Source organism: Truncatella angustata (assembly GCF_020726525.1).
Source record: "Truncatella angustata strain MPI-SDFR-AT-0073 chromosome Unknown BKA67scaffold_12, whole genome shotgun sequence".
Taxonomy (NCBI): Eukaryota; Fungi; Ascomycota; class Sordariomycetes; order Amphisphaeriales; family Sporocadaceae; genus Truncatella; species Truncatella angustata.
The window spans coordinates 40,964-55,635 of NW_025763392.1; the positions used below are offsets into that span (position 1 = coordinate 40,964).

Consider the following 14,672-nt stretch of genomic DNA (forward strand, 5'->3'; position numbering starts at 1 on the left):
AGGCTGCCATGATTGAGCATGAACTGGGTGGGGACAGGGGGTGATTCTTTTTCCTTGTACTCGCTGGATATAAACGCGGTGGAAGAAGCACCCGGTGAATTGTGCATGCGTAAAATATAGGCTTACTAAGAACTAGAGCTACGAAGTGGCTGCATTGGCTCAAACGTGATGAAAACGCCATTAGAAAGAGAGGCATATCCGCAGGCAAGATTTATGGGAACAGTACAAGAGAAAGTTCCGGACTGTTTCAACTGCAGAAAGGCTATCGCAAATACTTACATTCCAGGGTGCACGCTTGTTGGCATGGCTTAGAGACCGCCATGAAAGGAAATTTGATAGAATGAAGTGCAGTTTTCATGAATTCTGATAGTTCTCAACTTGCATGGAGATGTAGCAAACCTGCGTCTATCCGCCACAGGGGCTCACCGATCATCCACTCACAGGCGTGTCGCTGAATTCCCAGTAACATGGGATAAACGGGTGGCTGTAGTCACATCAGTGGTTGTTTCAATTATGGTTGCGTCAACATGACTGAATATTCATGCTACAACGCTACAAGCTACAGCAAGTACAGAATATTAAGTAGAGCTCTACAGGCTCTGATGACACAACTTTAGCCCATAGTCCCCAGTGTCACCGTATGCAATGTCGATGCAGGCGACCGGCCGAAAGACTCCATAAAGACAAACCCAGATGCAGTAGTGAGTGTGGAGGGGGTATTGGCCTAAAGAGTAAAACAAACAAACGAAACCCGTTTCCTAATGATGCAATAATAAAAGAACAAAAGTCGCTATGAGTTTGATGATTCTCATCCATGTAGATGTCGCCTTTCCTATTGCTGTGTAATTCCAATTTTGGTGTCTCAAATCAATTCAACTCAACGTGGCTTCCAACGAGGTTCAACCTGGAGAGCGGTGGATTCGCCGAGGTTAGACGTGTCCCTCCTCGAGGCCGTCATATTGCTTCGTCGTCTCAACGATAGCCTGACTGACGTGTTCGTCAAGATCTTGGTGCCAGATTGCAGTACGACCTTGCTCCTGCTAAGAGACGATGATGTGGTTGAAATGGCCTGGAATCTTCAGGCGGCATTTCTCGCAGTCTGCGCGGTATCCTATACTGAACGACTTCTTCATTCCAGGTTGCAAAGTCCACGAGTTCAGAGTATGCTTGCTCCGCGAATGACCAAACTTGGATCTTGGGGAGGGCGTGGCTGGAGCCGATGCAGGCGAGTGCTCTTCTCCCTCTTCCGTGTCCATCATGCCTACATCGTCGGCGGATGCGCAGGGTGTGACGATTGCCACGTTGGGGTGGGCCATGGCTGGGCTAGTGGAATGAGGCATGTGTGGTAAGTGAGGCCTTTGCAGAGTTGGCGAAGAGTCCAACACCATACCAGGACTAAGGGGGGCTTCCTCTCCGCCGCTTTCACTAATAGGAGACGGTAGTCGCCTGTTTTGGACCATGGACCATTCTGTTGCGCCTTGTACGGACCGAGGAACTGTCGGGTCGTGCGATGGAGGGAAGGGGCGGGCAAAGCTGTTACCAGCAGCGGCCTGCATGCTATCCCCGTTCGCGGAGGCCCAGCTGTTGCCTCGAACCTGGGCGGCGAAGGTGGCATGTATGGGAGTCGGCATTCGACCGGTTATACTTGAAGGCAGGGGGCCTGACTGCAGGTGCTGGGGTTCCTCAAAGGCCACCATGTCGGTATCCCGATCGACATCCATGGGAGGGTTCGGGGAGTGTTGGTGATGCGAGGTGGCGGGTGAGGACGACCATGGTGGAAAATGAGAGACTGCGTGGTGTCGGTGGTGGTGATGCTGTTGTTGGTGGTGTTGTTGTTGTTGTTGTTGATGTTGTTGTTGTTGTTGTTGTTGTTGTTGTGCATCCTCAGAGTCGGAATCGCTCGGTGTGATGGTTGACATGCCATGGGATGGGTGGGAGACGGGGAAGCTCGGAGGACCAGACCATCGCTTATGGTTGGGAGAAGAGCGGACTGGTAGGGAATGAAGACGTTTGTTTCGGTGTTCGGTAAAGCCAGAGCTGGCAATGCCATTCAGGCCCTCGTCATCCTCCCTGGTCCTCTTTCGAGTGGAATCGGCGGACCATTGCAGGTTGTCGTACATGTCGGCGGACAATGTTTGTTCAGTTGGCACGGGGCGGGTGACGTGGGCACTTGTTCAGAGGCAAGGTATGTTACCGGTATGCAAATACGTAACGGTACTATACCCGCTCTGCTCTGCTCTGCTCTGCTTCGCAATAGCTTGGTGGGCAGTCTAGGGTGTACGCAGAATTATGTTGTGTTGCTAATGCAAGCTCTATCCATTAAAGAGAAGCCGTAGCCGAAGACGTAGCTGTAGCTCTTGACGTGTATCGTGACTGAAGCCGATTGACCAACGATGGTGTCCTCTATTCTGTCTCTCTTAGATCAGAAGTGGGGGAGAGATACGGCACGGTACAATACGATACGATGCGATACGCTGCCGCTCCTTGCGCTGCGTGGCTGAGAGGTTGGTCGGGGTCCAGCTCCTTCCTTCCTGCCTTCGCTACCCTGACTGCTTGACTACCCAATGGCTTGGTTGGGCTACTTCCAGTCGCTCGCGATTATCGATTTCAAACTTGGATTTGATTAGAATGCTCCGGACGGAGTAGGGCAAAAACAAAACAAAAAAGGGCAATAAACACACTCCGGGCACAGGTGCTATCGGAGGGTTGGGTTTGTGTGAAAGAGCAATGATAGGTCACAAAATGAAGGGCGAAATGACAGAACGAACAGAGGAAAATTATGACAGTTTACGGCAAGGTGTAAGATATAGGCAGTAGTGATTGAAGCAAATGGAAAAGAAAGAAAAAAAAGGATAACAGACTCGGTTGGAGTCGCGCGGGCAAGGTGCAGACAGCAGAATCACTACAGCACACTAACCTGCCACCCTGCGGTAAGGGGTTGGTTTCTAGGCCGTGGTCATGGATTCTGTCCACGTTTATTAGTGGGCTAGGTAAGGCATGTGTGTAGGTTAGCATACTGTAGTTGTGTACATGGACAGCACCCACCGAGAGGACCCAATGGACACTGTGAGTGCGTCGACTTTTGTTGTGCCCGCCTGCCGTAGTCTGTATGTAGCCTGTCGTCCAATGCCCTAGGCACCACTGGAACCCAAAAACGGCTAGGGATCCAGAGCCAAGGTGAACGCTAGAAGCCCTGGCGAGGGTGCTGCGGACCCGCTAAGGTTAGTTATAGACATTGACGTAAAAAAGGATACATGCACTGTAGCTTTTAGGCTCCGAGTGCTACGCCATGTACGGACAACGTGGAGAAACGGCAAAAGGTTTGCTTATTGCCCTCGAATGTTTTGACTACTGCATGTTCGGCATGTTACGTTAAACTTCCAGGCACAAGGTTGTGCCAACCTTCTCATCAAGCCTCTTTTACATTGTCTTTAGGCGAGCATAGTGCGTTAGGAAAATAAAAATAAAAAGCGTCAACTCATGCTACGGCTCCTGAAAGATTTTTCTGCTCTTCGAAGATGGGGGGTCAATGCCTGCGTGGAGGTCACGATTTTCCCAAAGCTGTACCACTGGATGTACAAAGTAGCAACCCCAGCGTAGTCCACTGACAGCCGGAAATACCGTATCTCTAGCTTGTTCTAGCCAGCAATAACCCATGACCAGAATCCTTCTGGAAGCAACGCACTGTCCGCCAGTGGTTCTATGCGTGCAGAGTTCCACGTCGTGTGTTGTGTCAGTCGCAAGCTTTCATCTGCACCTCTGCACGAGTATTTCGTATGTAAAGCAAACCAAAAATTTGCGACAAAGGCAGTGGCAGTTCACCCTTGTCCGGACTCGCTCTAAAAAGCAAAAACAACATCAAAAGATTCGATGTCCCACATTTTTGGAGGGGAGCAGGAGCAGTGGCACGCAACACCACTGTGCCGGATTGCGGCACCTGGATGACCTATCCTGGCCTGGATAGCACCAGGGGGGAACTACTCCCGAGGTACGGAGTACGGGGCCGAAACTCTGACAACTCAACTTTACCTAGCATTCAGCATCGAACGGCGCAAGCCAACAGCCGGCAACAAAAACTGCCCAGCGAAGATAAGACGTTGCGGCATGTCGATCCCGTCTATGAGGTCAAAATAACAAACTAACCGGTGTTTACCTGCTAGCAACATTCTCTACCCTGATCTGACCTGACATCTGTCTGCACATCGCGTTGATCAGTGCCCCCTGGACTTCGGATCAATGTCTCAATGATTACCATTCGCGTCTCCCAGCAGTTCTTCACAAAGCAGCAGTGGGTCTGTGCCCCATAACCCGTGCTGCATCTGCGTACCATGCATCCCACCTAGACTATGTAATGATAACTTAGTGTCCAAGACAGTTCTGGCGGTGGGTTTCAGAATTGCTTCATCATCCAAGGGGACAAACCACCCCGCTCGATCACCGCGATGTAAGGCAGATGTTGTTTCTCGTATTACCGCCTCTGATGCAGCCCAGCTCCTCCTTCGAAATCCATGGTCGACTATGACCGGTTTAAGGCAGTAGTGCCTTGGAGGAGATTCTACATACTGTAGACAAGCTATGTGGAATATGTCGAATTAAGGTTGCACACTTGAGCTTTTGAAAGACTGACTGATGTTCATTGACACATGTTGCTGATCTTGTTCTGGCGACAAATGCTTGCTGCGCTGAACCAATTGATAATGCACGACGGTAATTCGAAGTATTAGTTCCTACGACGGAAGCGATGATATACCAGTCTTTTTCTATTTGCGTTTCAGAAAAGATCTAGAACGGCAAGGAATGCTCAAACTGGCCAGCTTGAGCTAACAACTACTTTGGTGCTCAAGTTTGTGTTCAATCCTTCTTCTCTTTCTTTACTTTCTTTTAGGAGGCAGGGGAAGTTGCCTGCGTCAACATTGAACCAAGCCTGATTGTGGGGTCTGGTGTATCCATCGGCCGGCACTCAACGCGTCGCTCAACGAGTTAACGTTAGACCCGGCATCAAAGACAAGTCGAGCTGTCAATTTACACTATCACACGTCAGGCACATAACGATACAGAATCCCGCAGAGGCATTTCGAGAAAGACTGCCTTATGGCATAACTATCTCGTCTTCCGGATGAGCTCCTGCTCCACATTGGCCATTTCTGCGATCACATCTATCATCTGCATACTCTCTCGCTCACAAGTCGCAAGTTGCACAGCATCCTCGACTTACTGCTTTATCAACTTGCTGCGAAAAGGCATCCCTACCTCCTGACATGGGCCTGCGAGGCCGGCCAGGTTGCTGTTGTCGCTAAACTGCTAAACGCAGGCGTCAACCCCAACGTTCCGTTCGCGCCTTTGGGAGAACGAGGTTATCAGAGAAATTATTGGGAAAGATACGGAGTAGAGCCGCTTAGCCGGCTCGCGAGATGACGTAAACTTCGAACAGGCTTACCTTCTGCTGGACTATCTTTACACTCACAAACGATTTGCCGGCAACAGGACTGAAGCCATTCCGGCTTCACTGGACGACGTCACCATCGAGGAACCGGAGCGGCAGCCGGGTCTTGCCTTACAGGACCGAATCAGTTTGGTTTCTGCCATCCACGAAGAACGTCCCAGTAAGTCATATTCGGAATCACAGTCCGTATCCTCGGCGGATCATATCAGTCCTATTGGCGAAGCGCTGGAGGAGGATCTGGCCAGTGTGACATCGCCCCCGGAAGCCTACGGGGCATTCAATTATGGCTTATTTAACCCTAACAGTGGCAGCAAAAGCCCGGACTCCTCACAAGATGGCGCAAACAGTGAACCGGACGATGTTGGGGTTGAACCGAGAAACCCTGAACATTGGCATCGTATCCGAACACCGTACTTCTGGTTCCCATTACATGCCGCTGCGAAAGCCGGATCACACAAGATTGTGAAATTACTCATCAGCTACGGTGCACTGCTGGACCCGCCGTCCCACCGGTTTTGTGTTTGCCAAAGCTGGGACGAGGAACTCACCTATAAAACGACGCAAAGATGGACGCCCCTCCACACTGCCTTGTGTTCTGGTAATGAACACATCGCTCTCTTTTTGATGGCAAAGGGCTCCTCGCAATATCTTGATGCCAATCATACAACCACCATTGTCCATACAGTGGCTACTTTTGGGTCAGTTACGGCCTTGAAGCAATGTCTCGTGTGTTATGCCCTAATTGGTTTCGATGATCAGGACTACCAGGGCAAAACACCGCTCCAACTCGCGCACTATGGCAAACGTAACACAGCAGTGATGCAATAGTTGGTCGAAAACGGAGCTGATCCTGATACAAAGCTCAGTGCTTCTGAATTGGCTGTTCTTCATGCGGCATGTATGTTTGGTTGGTCTCGCCTAGCTATTGCTTATCTCAAAGCCGGCGCTATGCCCGACCTTGTTTGGCACCATCCTTCTGATGACATTATTGAGATTCTTAGCAGTGTTAGGCCTTTAGACCTATGCTGCACCCGATTAAATGGACTATATATTTCGGCCTGTAGACTCAAACGCGAGCCATTTTCTCGTTCTACACTTACGCCAATGGATCTGCTTCAGTACATGGGTTCAATGTCAGAACAAGACCGACTCGAGCTCATCTCCCTATTGATAAAGAAAGGTGCCAGTGTCAGCAAACGTAAAGCCAAAATACGCGTGTTTCAGCGAAGAACATCAGACTCAGGCCTTTCGGCCAAGTTCAGTACTGCATCACCTGTAGCCTCTGGCTGGCCGCTAGTTGCCCCGAGATTCCATGGACCGAGATGCTGCTCCAACTGGGCGCTTGTGACACGTCTTGGAAAGAGCATGGTGAAAGTTGTAAGTGCTGTCCGTTCAATTGATTATTAACGGAGTTTTGACTGACGATAAATTGAGGTTTGCACATGCTTCTCAAAAGCCACTACGATGTATCTGTCTATTATGCGCGGCGTTTTATTGAGATGGGTGCGGATCCGTGCGAGCAATCTCTTGTGCAACTTACTCTATCGGGATATGACCTTCAATCTTACTCTGGTTATCACTGGAACTTGCTGCGACTTTTCTGCAAGCATGGCGCTCGTTTGAGACTCGATCCTCCAACAGTTGATGAGGGGGGTTTTAAAATGCCAAAGTGGCTGAGCCCAGGCTATCACCCCCTCGTTTTTGCTATTGAAAGTGCTCGAACCGAGAAAGCACGCCGCGGCATTATATTTGCGTTAGACAAGATATATGAATCTCTTTCGAACTTTCCAGAGATAGGCTACCATTGTTTCGTGGCGGCCTCCCATGACTTCGTCTATCCTGGCGTCATTCGAGCGCTGCTCGCGGCGGGCGTCCAATCCACCAGTCTCGGACGAAGACGAGCCTCAAACGTTGTTGGGCGGGATGAATATATAATAGAAAAAAAGATTTATTTTAATGGGGACCAAAATTTTTTGGGGTACTCCAAGTCACTATGTGGTTTACAAATGTCAAGAGCAAATACTAAACTTGAGACATCGCTCACTTCACACGTTTAGTAGAAACGTGGGAAAGGTTCATCTAGTCGATATTCGATCAAGGTGAAGCATCACGTCTGCATCATTGGTGCTTCGGTGGAGCAAACCCCCCCACAAGAGAAAGGTAAAAAAGAAGAAGACAAGGATTTGGTGGTATACGCTGCCATCGAGCAGTGCGGGCCAAGAACAACGCATATGGTTCCTTGTAACCGCTGGGGCTTATTCCAATACAGTTCGATCATCCTTCGCGATGGCTTTTCGGTCGGGGCTTATTGTTGGTCCTCAAGAGTAAGAGCAAAAGATAGCAGTAGCAAGCCTCAGTCATTTTGTTTTTGGGTCGTCTCTTTGCTGTGACCGTCACAATGTCGCTTCTGTTTCTCAGCTGTCCATGCTCAGTGATAACGACCAAGTGATCAGAAGGTTATTGCTCAACATGCGCAACGCTCCTTGGCTACTATGCTGCTTTTCCATTCAGTGTCGTTCAAGTCGGCTTTGAGGATACCGCAGCCAACCCGGCAACACGTGATGTATTAATATTACGGACTCGTATGCTCCGCCAAGCATGCAGCAATCATCTCTGCCGTCACACGCCTACCCGAGGCCGGCCCGTCGTCGCGAACTGAGAAGCGCGTCGGCTGACCAGAGGGAGATTCTTGATTGCAGAGCTGCAACGAGAGACATGAGTGACGTGTGGGTACTATGTATGACGAAGATCCAAGCACGCTGCGGAGTCGTGGTCTGCATAAATGAATGCATAAACGAACGCATACGTGGGTGGCATAAACTTGTGCCGACCAAGCTTGGTACCCACTTAAAACGACGGAGACGCCACAGTTGAGCAACACAGCCACACGAGCCTACCTAGGGTTTTTGTGCCCTTCAGAGGAAATTTCGGACCATTGTGGGGTGGGACGTGCTTTTGTGGTTTGCCTGCAGCGACCGCCCAAACCCGGAATTTTCATTTGCGTGGAGTGATCGAAGACGATCTTGAGAGAAGGCATTGCGAGAGTTACTAACCCAACAGCCCACCAACTTTCCCTTCGACCATCTCCCACATTGATCGCATAATTCAATCACAATGGTACGTCGCTATGTTGCACCTGGACCCGGTGACAGGGGGAGCAGCTGCGTCGAGAGCAACTGCTCCTCCCTGGAGCCTCCAGAGATCGCAAAGTTGCATTGGCATTTCGGATCGCTAATCTTTTGCTCGAATTCTCCAGGCGATCAAGCACAACAACCAGATCCAGAAGAACCGTACGTCACCGAATTAATCCACCCTCATCACACCCGCTCAATCTGCCCACTCGACTCCCAGTTCCGTCCGATTCTGATCGGGGAAGCCGGCGAGATGCTCGCACAGCAAGCCACGGAACAGCACGACTGACTTTTCTCATCAGACTTCCGCAAGGATTGGCAACGCCGGGTCCGAACCCACTTCGACCAGGTACGATTCCCTTGGGGACACGGAAAGCAAGAACAAGGAGCACATGAGATCTGACTTTGCTTGTGGAAATAGGCTCCCCAGAAGATCCGCCGCAGAGCTGCCCGTCAGACCAAGGCTGCCGCTCTGGCCCCCCGCCCCGTCGACAAGCTCCGCCCTGTTGTGCGATGCCCTACCATCAAGTACAACCGCCGCGTCCGTGCCGGCCGTGGTTTCACCCTGGCTGAGCTGAAGGTACGAACTCCCGTAACCCCCCATCCGGAGAGAAAGAGAGATTGGAAGTCGACGGCCCGTCAGAGACCAACGGAGAACCACTCTGCAAGCGAGACTGAGAGGCGTCGATGGGACTGAAAAGACCCGAGAGATGAATGGTCATGGTCATGGTTGCTGACACGAATTTCTTTGATTAGGCTGCTGGTATCCCCAAGCTGTACGCCCCCACCATCGGTATCTCCGTCGACTCCCGCCGCAAGAACCTCAGCGAGGAGTCGCTCGCCGCCAACGTCGCCCGCCTCAAGGAGTACAAGGAGCGCCTCGTCGTCTTCCCCCGCAAGGCCGGTAAGCCCAAGGCTGGTGACAGCAAGGAGACCGAAGTCAGCAAGGCCGTCTCCTCTCTGTCCGCTGGTCTGCCCATCACCCAGGCCAAGGGTGTCGTCGAGATCAAGAAGAGCGACATGCCCAAGGCCATCGAGGGTGGTGCCTACGCCAAGCTCCGCAACGCCCGAAGTGTCCAAAGACACGCAGGTATCCGGGAGAAGCGCGCCAAGGACAAGGCCGAGGCCGAGGCCAACAAGAAATAAACGGAGAAAGGAAAACGGGTTTGTTCTGAGACGAGAGTTGAGTGAATGCACGGGAGTACGGATTAAGGCATCTATCATCATCGCAATTTGGGCTCTGCTTTTTCTTCTCGTGCGTTGTATGCCTTATTCTCGCCCTCCAAGTCAGAGGGTCAAAGGCAGGCGGTCGGTCATGGTCACATCAACCAGGGAATGGGTTGGTCTCATGCCGTATGTCATCTAGAGAAGACGAATGAAAAAGATAATTCATCATCTCTGGACAAATGGGGACGAGAATCTGAACGAATTGAAACGAATCATACTGGCAGCCAGCCTTTTCCGAGATAGTGAATGTGTCTTGCTAGCTAACCTTTGCAGGTGGCTTGGATGTCTTCTAACAAAGAACTATCCATAATCATGAAACATCAGCCGGCCGGGTTCCTTGAGCTCTCGCCCGCACGACTACACAGCCGTATCAACCACTGGGGTAGACGTAGTCCTCAAGTTCGAAATGACCGGGATCTGCAGCTAGATGACAGCACGACGCTCGAATAGTCAAAATCGACCTGGGGAGTTGATGTATATTACAGTTGCGTCATTGCCTCGACCAGCCAAGCCGTTTGCCAAGCCATACCAAACAACGGGTCAAGTACGACAATGCTCTCTCCTTAGCTTCAGTTAGCCGCAGGTTCTGCAAGCTCGCAGTTTCTACCGGACGCCTAACACCTTTCAAGGGGACTCTGACCAACTTCAAGGATTTTCGAAAACGTCTTACACATGGACTGATGCTTTCTGTGATCGTCTAAATAGTCTACTTCTGTCTTGTCTTCTACGTATACTGGCGTGATCAGCACTTCGGGACTCAAGTCAAGTTATGGCGATCCTTTACTGCGGTCGGTTTCCGCCGCTCAAGTAGTTGTATCAACCCTGTTCCCGTCGCGGTCGCTCAGGACCTGCTCACCGCCTGTCTGGAGAATCTCTCTGTACGTCTCTTGTGGCAGCAACGTGAGCCGATCAGGACACCGCTGCAGCAGCTCCGCGACGAGCACGAGGCCGTTCTCGCGATCTACGCGCGCCATGCCTGCCTTCCGGGCCGGGTCGACTTGCTGTGGTTCCAGGCCGCCGGGAATGCCGGAGACTATGGCGGTCTCTTCCTGCACCGCGCCGGCGATGAGACCTTGGTTCTGCGGTGTGCCTGAAGCTGTTGTTTCCAGCTCTCGACCGGCAATCATGTCGTGTCCGGTTATGGTTTGCAGGAGAGCCCGGAGCAGCTCGACATTCTGTAGGCATCGGGCCACGACATCGGCGCCTACCGCGGAACGGGACATGAGAGCCATCACGAACCAGAGGTCGGAGCGGAGAACGGGGAACTTTTGCTGAGTGCCGAGATAGACAAGCGTGTCGGTAAGAGTGTCATGGCTTGCATAGAAGGCCTCAAGAGCTGGTGAAGGCGATATTCCCGGGCCATCTTGTGAGCTTGTTGTGGCATTCGGCCCTGGCGAGGAGCCTGGTGACTGTCTGTGCGAAGACGGCGAAGAGACTTTGGACAAATCCCCAGTTAGGTTTGGTAACAATGTGGAAGCGTCCGGAGAAGAGTGAAGAACTCTCAAGACTGCTGCCACGGCGCGCGCGGCCTCGGTCTTCGTTGGTTCCTGGTCGGATCGAAGGAAAAGGTCGATGAGGGTCTTCAGGTGTGTCCGGTCCGCCGCAGGCGAGGACGGGTCGGCACTCAAGGTGGCGGTGATCCGCTTCACGTTTTCCGGACTCGATACTAGTAGTAGCCTTGTGAGTGATACGGCTGTAAACTGCACTTGAACTTGTGCGTCGAGCGCCCATAGTCTCGGGAGCACATGCGACTCAAACAAACCAGCATCGCCCAATATAGCCTTGTTAGAAGCAGGTATGGCGAGGTTTTTGAGGAAGCTCAGCGTCGAATGCAGGAGTTGTGCATCCGCTTTTGACCGATCTGAAAGAATGGCCATCAGAGAACGGTGGATCGCGGACTGCTGAACAAGAGCGATACATATATCATCGGAACGAGCAATGTTGCCAATTGTAAGGCAGGCGGCACTCTGGAGCTCAGAGTAGGGACTTCCTATCCATCGCTCCAGCGTCTGCATTTCCGCACCACCGATCTGACACGCCGTAGCAAACTGGGGACTTGACGAGATGTCCGCTAATGCTTGAGTGAAAATTGAGTTGACTTTCTTCAGTCGGGAAGCATCTTCTGAATCTGCTGCATTGATATCGAAATTGGTACACGATTTAGAGAAAGCTTCGAGGAACAGTGGTATGGCGTTGGGCGTCTGGAGGAACGTTTCTTGAAAAGCTGCGTTCGAAAGATAGGTCAATGCGACCGAGACCTGCCCAAGGAAGTCTTCCAAGTCGGCCAAGGATTGCGGGTTTATGGCAAGTTTGAGTAGGATAAAGGGTGTTGCAGGGTGCACGAGGTTAGCCTCCGATTCCTGGTTGGCGACCAGGGCAAGAAGTTTGCATATAATGTTCATCAATGCATCTGCCGTGGGTTTTCTTGGGCCGGAGATAAGAGTGACAAGCTCTGGGTTGATACCCGCCTTATAAGCGGCCGCCTGAGCTGGTTCTTGGAGTCTATCAGTACATTTACTAGATGGTTGATATTGATACTGCTTACCATAGTCTACGCAAATATTGAACAGAACCGGTATCACAAAGCCAAGTATCGAGTCGTCGTTCAGGAGATTGACTATCTTGGGCATGCAGTTGGAAGCCACTACTCGCGCCCGATTCTCGTCTGTTCGCAGGGTCAGCACACCTAAAGTTACTTGAGCGTCTTATCCGATATCTCTAACCTGTATCTGCACAAGAGTTGCCGATAACCCGTAGTGCATGTATCGTAGTAGCTTGTCGAAGACCAGTCCTTCCGACGAGCTCGAGGAAGAAGTCAAGCACACCTGATTGTCCAAGAGGTAATCTCCATGAAGCTGTTCGTCATGTCAGTGTATTACTGCAGGTAGTTGCGGGTTTGGGTAAGGCGGGTGGAAACTCTTGGCGAAGGAAGCCTGTTTGGAACTCAAAACAGAGTGATCGCCATTGGATGGCTGTAGTAAGAACAATCATATGTAACCGGGCTCGGCTGTCTGAATAGGGGCTTACCATCTCTACTGCCATCCCCGACTTTTTGGGCAAGAGCATCTAGCTGTACGCTTTCGGAATCAACAAGCATCCCCAGCGTAGAAAGGACTTGTTTGAGCTGCTCTACTCGCCGCGAACGCTCTCCATCAGAAAGAGATACTTCGTCATCTTCGTCGTCTGTAGTGGAGCCAGCGCGCAAAGGCTGCACGGGCTGTGTGCTTCTTTCAAACAGCTTCTGAACATCTTCTGGCGTCATAATCGGCTGGTTTACTTCAGCAGCAGCATCGGTAACGGCAGCCATGTCGCAGCCTTTCGCAACATCAGGGTTTTCTGAAGAGTCGGCCATGGCGAACCTTTATGGCAGTCGAAGTCTATAGTCAGGTCGGTATCCTAGCTCTTCATTGACAAAGTTCTAAAGTTACACGACGAGTGGAGATCAAGTAGCCACTTTTAGAAGCAATTTAGGTACATACATACCTAGAAGACAGCAGCGCCGATCCCAGCCTGGCGCAGTGAGTTTCCCGCTTGGTCTGCCTTTTTCTTCTCTTATGTTACCTTCTTTCTCTTTTTATTTTTATTCTATTTTGGACGAGCACTGTCGCTTCAAATGTCTCTCGATAATCGAAACTCAATAGATAGTATTTGCACGTTGAGCTGAATAAATATCCAACATTCCATCTAACCTTAGTCTAGTCTAGGTTAGTGTACTGCGAAACCAGCACTGTTGGGGGTTGCTAATCCGCCAAAGTCGAAGTCTGCTGATGTCACGTGTACTACTGTAGCAGGGCTGAATTGCCTAACCTGAACGTTAGCCGCAAGTTCAATGTTTTGTGTCACGCAGGCTGCTTGATGCAAATACAAATACCATTTCTCATGATGGCGTTTATCGCCAAATGAGGTGGCTGACTTCTGGCTGTATCACAGTCCAGTGTTTTGTTCATAGTTCTCAGCTTGAAGGCATGTCTGCAGTACTGGACCCTCCTGAATATACCATCGAAGCATTCTTGTTGAACTTCAACCCGCACCTTTAATATGGCTAGCTTCACGGAACCTGCGGAGCGATTCAAAATAAAAAATAGAAATAAAAATACAACACCGGAGATTCCCCAGTGGTCACCCACCTGAGTACTAACCCGACGAGAAACCGTAACCCATAAACTGGAGCCGTTGCGAGTTTTTACCGACAGATTCCCGTTCTGAGCTGCGGTCACGGAAGTCGTGATTGTAATTCCAAGGAACCGAAACCCAGAGTCGGCGAACACTCCAAGGTAGGAATCGTCAGCTAATCCAGGCTTCAACGGCACTTGTATTGCAGACCATATCCATCAAAGCAAGCCAACGCACCGTCAAAAGCGAGAATGTCGGTCTCCCTGTCGTTGGAGTCTAGGACCGATTCATGGGATCAGATTCCAGTTACAGGTGAAGATATGAATTCAAGATAAGTTGTCGAGGATCTGGTCTTCTCAGAAGGCGTTTAAACTATTGCGAACAACTCCCGTTGCTCATTCACTTTAATCTAAGTGTTTCAAGAGTGTCGTGCCTTCTTTCTTTATTGCTACGTTCTGATGTTCTGTTCAGTGTCGTGACTGCTTAGCTTGCTAGTGATTTAATATCACTCTCCGTCCGGATGTTAAATATCCTTCCAGCATTCTTCACTCTGCACCTCTTCTTTCAACCCCCGTTTCCTTCCCTTCTCCCTATCCAGATCTGCATCTCAAAGGTCCTCCCCCCCCCTTTTCGGCATTCCGGCTCGGATCATCTGCCGATTTGTTGGTATAATGCCATCCTCAACCTCTATTACTCTATTAAACACACCAGCTCGTTCATCTCGCTGCTTTGTAAAACCACACACTATCTTGACATAA

The 14,672-nt window shown here is 50.7% G+C and overlaps 5 protein-coding genes across 5 annotated transcripts; 3 read left to right on the top strand and 2 right to left on the bottom strand.

Moving 5' to 3' along the window:
- Nucleotides 1–1,040: 1,040 nt before the first annotated feature.
- On the bottom strand, nucleotides 1,041–2,120 carry BKA67DRAFT_664776 (uncharacterized protein; the record flags this gene model as incomplete). The annotated part of the gene is made up of 1 exon (XM_046108444.1): nucleotides 1,041–2,120. The coding sequence occupies one exon, from the start codon at nucleotides 2,118–2,120 to the stop codon at nucleotides 1,041–1,043; it is 1,080 nt and encodes a 359-aa protein (XP_045951433.1).
- A 2,124-nt stretch (nucleotides 2,121–4,244) lies between these two features.
- Nucleotides 4,245–6,271, top strand: BKA67DRAFT_651421 (ankyrin repeat-containing domain protein; the record flags this gene model as incomplete). The annotated part of the gene is made up of 4 exons (XM_046106074.1): nucleotides 4,245–4,288; nucleotides 4,364–4,444; nucleotides 5,187–5,385; nucleotides 5,432–6,271. 4 exons carry the CDS (start codon nucleotides 4,245–4,247, stop codon nucleotides 6,269–6,271), a joined length of 1,164 nt encoding a protein of 387 aa, XP_045951434.1.
- A 174-nt stretch (nucleotides 6,272–6,445) lies between these two features.
- On the top strand, nucleotides 6,446–7,587 carry BKA67DRAFT_124756 (uncharacterized protein). The gene is made up of 2 exons (XM_046094963.1): nucleotides 6,446–6,820; nucleotides 6,878–7,587. The coding sequence occupies exons 1-2, from the start codon at nucleotides 6,766–6,768 to the stop codon at nucleotides 7,498–7,500; spliced, it is 678 nt and encodes a 225-aa protein (XP_045951435.1). The 5' UTR covers nucleotides 6,446–6,765; the 3' UTR covers nucleotides 7,501–7,587.
- An 830-nt stretch (nucleotides 7,588–8,417) lies between these two features.
- BKA67DRAFT_586466 (ribosomal protein L13e) lies at nucleotides 8,418–10,024 on the top strand. The gene is made up of 5 exons (XM_046104255.1): nucleotides 8,418–8,560; nucleotides 8,700–8,733; nucleotides 8,877–8,923; nucleotides 8,996–9,154; nucleotides 9,331–10,024. The coding sequence occupies exons 1-5, from the start codon at nucleotides 8,558–8,560 to the stop codon at nucleotides 9,718–9,720; spliced, it is 633 nt and encodes a 210-aa protein (XP_045951436.1). The 5' UTR covers nucleotides 8,418–8,557; the 3' UTR covers nucleotides 9,721–10,024.
- A 580-nt stretch (nucleotides 10,025–10,604) lies between these two features.
- On the bottom strand, nucleotides 10,605–13,063 carry BKA67DRAFT_527441 (armadillo-type protein; the record flags this gene model as incomplete). Its single annotated transcript, XM_046098858.1, has 6 exons — nucleotides 10,605–10,873; nucleotides 10,919–11,172; nucleotides 11,227–12,295; nucleotides 12,347–12,466; nucleotides 12,525–12,656; nucleotides 12,829–13,063. 6 exons carry the CDS (start codon nucleotides 13,061–13,063, stop codon nucleotides 10,605–10,607), a joined length of 2,079 nt encoding a protein of 692 aa, XP_045951437.1.
- Between the last annotated feature and the right edge of the window lie 1,609 nt (nucleotides 13,064–14,672).

Bases quoted from the DNA above. Each gene is read 5' to 3' on its own strand.
- BKA67DRAFT_124756 (XM_046094963.1), top strand. From the start codon at position 6,766: ATGCTGCTCCAACTGGGCGCTTGTGACACGTCTTGGAAAGAGCATGGT. The intron at 6,821-6,877 runs GTAAGTGCTGTC...CGATAAATTGAG, and splicing joins GAAAGAGCATGGTGAAAGTT to GTTTGCACATGCTTCTCAAA.
- BKA67DRAFT_586466 (XM_046104255.1), top strand. The intron at 8,924-8,995 runs GTACGATTCCCT...TTGTGGAAATAG, and splicing joins TCCGAACCCACTTCGACCAG to GCTCCCCAGAAGATCCGCCG. The intron at 9,155-9,330 runs GTACGAACTCCC...TTCTTTGATTAG, and splicing joins TCACCCTGGCTGAGCTGAAG to GCTGCTGGTATCCCCAAGCT.